This window comes from Falco rusticolus, chromosome 5 (assembly GCF_015220075.1).
Source record: "Falco rusticolus isolate bFalRus1 chromosome 5, bFalRus1.pri, whole genome shotgun sequence".
NCBI classification, from domain to species: domain Eukaryota; kingdom Metazoa; phylum Chordata; class Aves; order Falconiformes; family Falconidae; genus Falco; species Falco rusticolus.
Genome location: NC_051191.1, coordinates 22,369,041 through 22,375,833, shown reverse-complemented (window position 1 = coordinate 22,375,833; position 6,793 = coordinate 22,369,041). Strand labels below are relative to the sequence as shown.

Here is a 6,793-nt window from a genome sequence, read left to right as displayed (position 1 = left end):
TGCTGAAAAACTTTTATCTTTTTATTATTGGTGCCTTTACATTAATACTGCTGTTTTGTGCTGAGAAAAACAATTGTCTGTTACATGTAAGGTAACCGTAATATACAACATAGAAATGCAGTCTAAGTTAATTACAACAAGGAGCTACAAAAAAATTTTGTAGGAAAGAAGTCACCTAACATTGCAACTGTGCTTGCAACAAATCACTCCCTTACTGCAGGACTATGCACATTGTGAACCATGGTTATTTACATGTCCCTTAAGACCATTAACAACAGAAGTGCTAAAATCAGTCTAAAAAGTTCCAGAACATCACTATATGCTGTACAATCCTCAAAAATAATTTATTACACTGTTTCTAAAAAAAGGTACTAGTTTTGTTTTGATTTCTTTTATTTTGTGGTGTTTTCCGGAGTGCACAACGTGCAAAATTTTGCCTAACAGTCTAAAAACTCAGGAACTGAACTGCAAGTCACAATCACAGAGATGAAGTGGTGGAGTCCAGAACTTCCCTTCCGTTGCAAACGGTCGGTACGTACATACTAGCAGATGCTGAAAGAGAAAGAGAGGGGAAAATAACTGATGTCAGGGTGGCAAGAAATTGCAACACACAATATTATAATTTATGTTGATCTGGGCCATCTCACCCAATTTAACCAAAATGCCCAATGAAAATTCACCTTAACATGACTGTGTCAGCAGTGGAGCTGATGGAGGTACAGTTTGCACCTCTACAAGGCAATTCGTATCTGAGGCTGAAGCATCCCCTGGAGGAACCTCATTTCTCTTTGCTGACCATTGAGAGCACTTAGGGCGACTAACCTTCTCCAAGAAGTATCTCAATACAATACATGAATTATTATTTTTTTTTATGATTCTGCACTGCTGGATCTCACTTTATAAGGCTTTGCACAGTAGTGCGAATTAATATAGCTAGAGTGCTGCTAAGATATACCTGTAGAATAAAAAGTGAACCTTCAGATTTTTCGTGTTTTATTGGCTAGAAATGCTAAGGTTTGATCCTTTGAGTTTTTACATAATTGGAATGAACATTCCTGAAATAAAATTGATGCATTTTTAAATCTGGGACAGAATCCACCTCTGCATATTAGGACTGTGTCTTGATATACTTTTTAATTTAAAAAAGTAACAATTCTAAGTACATGTTGGATGAGTGAAGAAATTTTTGAATAACTGAATTTGGAAACAAGGTTATTTCTCACCTAATCCCAGAATATTTTGTGTCCATAATACTTTTCATTTCTAGGAGCTCTGGATCAGGATTCAATATGCATCCAGAGGTGAGGGCCATATTCTGATACCCTTGTCTACATGGCCTAGTATTTTATATGATAGGTTTTCATTGCTTCAGTGATACAAGATGATGATTGAATCTGAGTATCAGAATCTGTTTCTAAATGTATTTGTATTTTAATTGTAGAATATATTACCATTCTGCTAAAGCCTTGTGGATTTTAATTTAAAAGCAAGCTGGTTTGTCTGTCTTTGTTAAAATTATCCATTGGGCATCAGGAATGTGTTTGCAGATACTCTGTGACATCTCTGCTCATGGCATCATAAAGCTGTTTTTTGAAAGATACATTAGGTTAATGATAACAGTGACCCAGAGAAATGTGATGCCTTCATCAAAGAAAACACATGGCAAGCAATGACTTAGTAAATTCAATCATCCAGTGTAAAAAGCAATTTATGCAGCTGACAAGGGTATGCTCAATCTTCCAAAACTGGTGCTGGCTACAGTCTCAGCTGCAGACTGGTTCCTTAAAGACACTCGGCATCACTGTTAGAACAGATCTTTCTTTCTTCAAATCAGCTTCTATTTCTAATTCTTTCATTGAATGGATAAATGTTTCATGGAAAACAGAACTGTTTTAACGAAAGAGATTTAGAAGCACCTGTTGGACTAACCTGCTACTCAGAGGGCAGGTCATATTGCTGATAAAAGGAAAGCCAGGAATGAGCTCTGCCCTGAATTAGGCAGATGGAATTTAGTCTCTCGCAACCTGGGTATGTATTGTGAGTCACATACACAAAAGCCATCATTGTAGGTAAAAGGTCATGGGGCATCATGCCTATGATTCTGTGAAGGTTAACTATCAGGTTTTTATTCAGTTTTTAGCTGGGTGTAATATGTCAGCACATTGATCTGAATTTTTTATTATTGCTGTTATTTTTATTTTGACTTATTTTTGGCAAATAGAAAGATCAGTACTGCTTAAGAGACCTGATTCAAATCCCTGTTCTACTGCAGTATGACTACAGGAAAAAGCATTTTGTTTCTGTGAACATCAGTCACCCACCCAGAACTTCTGTAGCTTCAGGGTTTTTTTGAAGTCCAACACAATGAAGAGCTCAAATGCTACAGTAACCAGGTCAGGACGATGTAAAAGCTGGGCAGAGAAATATGGTGGTAAGCAAGAAATGATTGGCCTTGCCTTTTGAGTTCCCAGGCTTCCTCCACAGCACGTACCTCTTTTGTAGTGCTGGCAGGCAGTTATTAACTCTGCTGGGTGGAGTAAGGTGTTCACACTGGGTATTCAGCTCTCTCTGAGACAGAACAAAAATCTTGCTTTTCCTTACACACCTCAGCAACGTCAGTTGCTAGCCCTGCACTGTTTCACATTTTGTCTTATAGCCCAGAGGGTTCCTGAAATATTGCTGGATCTCCCAGAGACACTTCACCTCCATTTTGCCTTATGTTGAGACCAAGGACAAACGTGTGACATGACCAAAAATCTTGATTTGGCTGCAGTTCGTGCTTTTGATCTCTTTCCTGCCTGTCCCTCATTTTGCTTAGATAATCCAAAGTAAGAACCGGAGGTAAAAAGCAAAAGCCCAGCACTGCCGTGCTGGAACAGGCAGATTCAAACTTGCTGTCTGTGTGCCACTTTTGGTACTCATGCTCACAGCTGGACAACTGTGAGTTAATCATATAAAAACCCCATATATCAGAGCTAGTTTAGAGCAAGGGCTGGGAAAAATTCTGAGAGAGGAAAATATACCAGTCTGGATATAAAAGTAGCTTCAATTCCTCTTCTGAACCCTGTGGAGGGCACCTGGATAATCTCAAGCCTGTGTGCAGCTTTTCATGTGGACATTACTTGGATGAATGACATCTTCTGGGTGTTAAAGCTCAGCCTGAATCATGCACGTGCTTAAATCAGTGCGGAGCTTTCTGGGAAGTTTTATGAGTGTTGACTTCCTGCCTTCTGGGATTACCTCTTCCAAGCCCATAAAACACACCACAGGAGAACTGGGGAACATCCCAGCAGGGGAAACACTTGCAGGGGAAGCAGAACCTATGCAGCTCTCTGCCAAACAAGGATTTTCAGGTTCAAATAAATGGGTACGGATGGACGTTTCAAAACATGTCATATACCTAGATACAATATAACCTGCCTCTCTTCAGCTTAAATCTGTATTTTTCTGTAGTCCAGATCTCAGCTGTCAAAATGATCAAAGCTTGGTGCCTCTATAACAAGTTTCCTTGCTTAGCAGTCAAGTATTGACTTCTACTTGTTTTCTGTGGAGCATGTAGCAAAGAAGAGGAGCTGTATTCATGTGACTGTAGGAGGTGCTTGTCTTAGCTCTCATGACTACTACCACACTGCAGCTCTTATAGTTGACCATTGACTCAGGCCCTCCCTCCGCTACTCAGCTTAGGGATGCAATTGTGATACACATTTAGAGCTAACACGTAACACTACTCAAAAACATCATGAGTGTCACTTACCTTTTGTCATAGAGTTTCACCAGTTTTCACTGTTCAAGGAATTGTCTTAAAACCTGTGGGTCACTTGCTGTTCATGACCCACTATGCTCATGGCATTAATGACTGATGGAGTGAAGAAGTGGTGGCAGCCCTAAGGTGCAACGGAGGGACAGAATCCATGGAAACAGGAAACACACTGCCCATTAGAGCAACCTGGATACTCCTGTCCTCTAAAGCTCTGATAATAAACAAGAACTGCCTTTTTGTATGTTGCTGTTACTAGAATGCCCGGGAGCTGATTTTGATCAGTTTCTGACTGATGAAAACACCATCAAGACCAAAGTAAAAACCAGCTGACAGTCCCATGACTGATAAGAGAAATATTTTAAATGTGGGTTAGAATCAATTTGGATTACAACCTCTTTAGAGGTTTCTAAATGACCAAAGAGTTAAGGAGGAAAAAAAAAAAAAGAAGAAAATTTGTTTAAAATAATTTACTAATAATTGGAAAGGAGTAAGGTAAAAATTTCCTTCTTAAAAATATTGGTGTTGTGATAGTGAATTCTCAGTGTTATTTTCCGAAATAATTGTTCTAGACAGAAACTACAGGGCTTTTTCCATTGTATGTCATGGGCCTTTTAGTCCTACTTCCAGGTCCATGTCTTGCCATGGTCTGAAAGACCAATGAAGATGAGCAGCCCTTATTCACCTAGGTGTAAGCAGTAAAAGTAAGTAACTGCAGCCACCTTTCTAAATAATGAAGTAGCCACAGATTGTAAGTCAGGATTTTTATGCTTTCCTTTGTGTATTAAAACTATTCATAAATCTGAACAGGTAAGCTTTTAATGTAAAGATGTGCACTGAGGATATCTTTCAGTTGCATGCATGCTTGTGCACACACATGTATTATCCAACCATTACAACAAAAATATCAAACTGCAAAATGCAATTTTATACAAAAGTATCCAAGAAACAAAATGGTTTCTGACTAAGCTTATTCTGTAGTATGAAAGAATTAAAAAACTTGGGAAGATGACTTATAAAAAATTAATAAGGGATGAAAATAGTCTCATGGGACTTATCATTTCATCAAGGGACCAAACTTCTAAAGGTTATTGGCAAACCATTGGTCTTTTGGGAGTGCTCAGCACTTTGGACACCTAGGGGTATCCTATCTCTCTTGGTTTAAGTTTTCCAACACAGAAAGGAGATTTTGGTTTCTTGTGTCAGGGCTGGATATGGTCCTGACTGATAAGATGGGGGGCATGTAGAGCCGTATGGCTTCTCTTTTGTTAAAGGACCATGGGCACCCACACACAGTATGGTTTGTGGTGGGAGAGCCTGAAATGGCTGGGGTCCCTTTAGCTCCTAATCCCTGCCAATGTGTTACACAGCAAGGTCCCAAGTTCTTTCCATGTTCTGTCTGAAAACTGAAGTGTCGAAGGTTTCTAGTCAATTTTGAAATCTAAGCGATACTCAAAAACCTGAGGCTAGGTTAGTGTGAACTGCCTGGCAAGCCTTGCTCTGTGTCTCCCCTTTCCTCTGTTTCTTATTTTGTGCCTCTTTATAGTTGTAGTGTGCTTTTTCAATTAGCTTTCCAGGTTAGGCATCACTGTCCACAAAGCTCTGTGAACAGGATGCTGTGTGCTCCCATTCTTGAACAGTTAAGCTTGACAAGGGAAAAAAAACCCCCAGCAAACACACAGGTGACCTTTTTTTTTAAAAATAATAAAAAAAAAATCTCTGAGCAAGTCACTCAGAAGAGGAGCGACAGCTTTAGAACAAAATCACAGAAGTGAATTTGCTTGGGGTGAAGAGACTGAAGATGAAGGAAAGGAGAGAGGCAGAGCAGATGAGCTGTCCTTGCGACAGAGCACTGATTGCTTCTCCCAGCTGTGGCACTTACAAAAGGTACTGCTCACACTCCACATACAGATACAGTTTATGGCATCCTCTGGATGCATTTACTGCAGACTTGGAGCTGTTCCTTATAATGCAGATGATAAGAGCCATTGAGAGTGTGCTGCATTGTGGCCCTGGTCCTGTCAGTGTGTCATTTTGAAAGGAATACTTCAGGGCAATCTGATCCTGCCTCCGCTGTGGGAGTGAGTGAGAGACAGGCTCTACTTGCTTTGTGCAGCAGACTGGAGTCAGAGCCCACCAAAAGCTTTCTGCTGACTTCAGTAAGCTTCAGAGTGGGCTCTGAGATGATTCCCATGGGAGGGGGATGAGTATTTCCCTCCAGACACAAATGAAGTGATATTTGCATGGGGTACATAGCTCAGCCTATAAAGGTCTTTCTGTTGCTGGTAAAAAACCCCACCTTGTCTCAACCCAAACTCACTGCAGCCCCCCCCCCCCGGTCCACATAGAAAGGTGGCAGTTCTGTTACTTACACTGAGAGTAAGTGGTCCCAGTCCCACTGACACTGAACCTGTTGAGATGGAGTCTGTGAGTGACCACGTTCTTCTGGGGCTGGAAGAGGATGATGTGCACCTTGGGTGCGAACAAACAGCCCAGCACAACAAAGCCGCTCAGGCTCACAGAGATGCACATGGTGGTGGTTTGCACCTAGGAGAGAGTGGGTGCAAAGTGCTGTGTTTCAGTATGGAAAGCTCTGAGATGCAGAATATTAGAAGCATTATCATACAACAGCAGGAACCACAGTCCTGGGGGGTTGTACTGGTAGAGGCTGACTTGAACATCTGTTGCATCCTTATCTTCCGCAGTCCTAGGATTATACGAGTGAGGTGCATGGTGCTGATGGTGCCCTCTGTCTCTGCATATCAGGGGCAGATTGAGTGTTTTCTCTCTCATTTTAGCACAGAAAGGATAGTTCTGTTCTCTTTCTCTTATCTCTCATGCCCTTGATTTCTAAATTGATCAGGAATTCCTCTGTAATGCCTATCATGCAATATCTGAGCAAAGCTGGCTACAGTGAAAACCAGCCTGCACACCTTTTTGTTTAGTGGGGTTTACATTAGATGCCTCATGCAAACCATCCATTTGAAAAACAATTTACTCTCCAGCCTCAACCCTAATCAGAGAACTTGAAAAATC

The 6,793-nt window shown here is 40.8% G+C and overlaps 1 protein-coding gene across 1 annotated transcript in view; it reads right to left on the bottom strand.

Moving 5' to 3' along the window:
- GRM3 (glutamate metabotropic receptor 3) overlaps positions 1-6,793 on the bottom strand; it is a 113,939-nt gene continuing 107,146 nt past the window's right edge. The window contains exons 5-6 of the mRNA XM_037390406.1: positions 6,130-6,304; positions 1-552 (exon numbers count right to left, since the gene is read on the bottom strand). Coding sequence (XP_037246303.1) covers positions 479-552; positions 6,130-6,304 — 249 coding nt within the window. The 3' untranslated portion in view covers positions 1-478. The remainder of the gene's footprint in view (positions 553-6,129; positions 6,305-6,793) is intronic.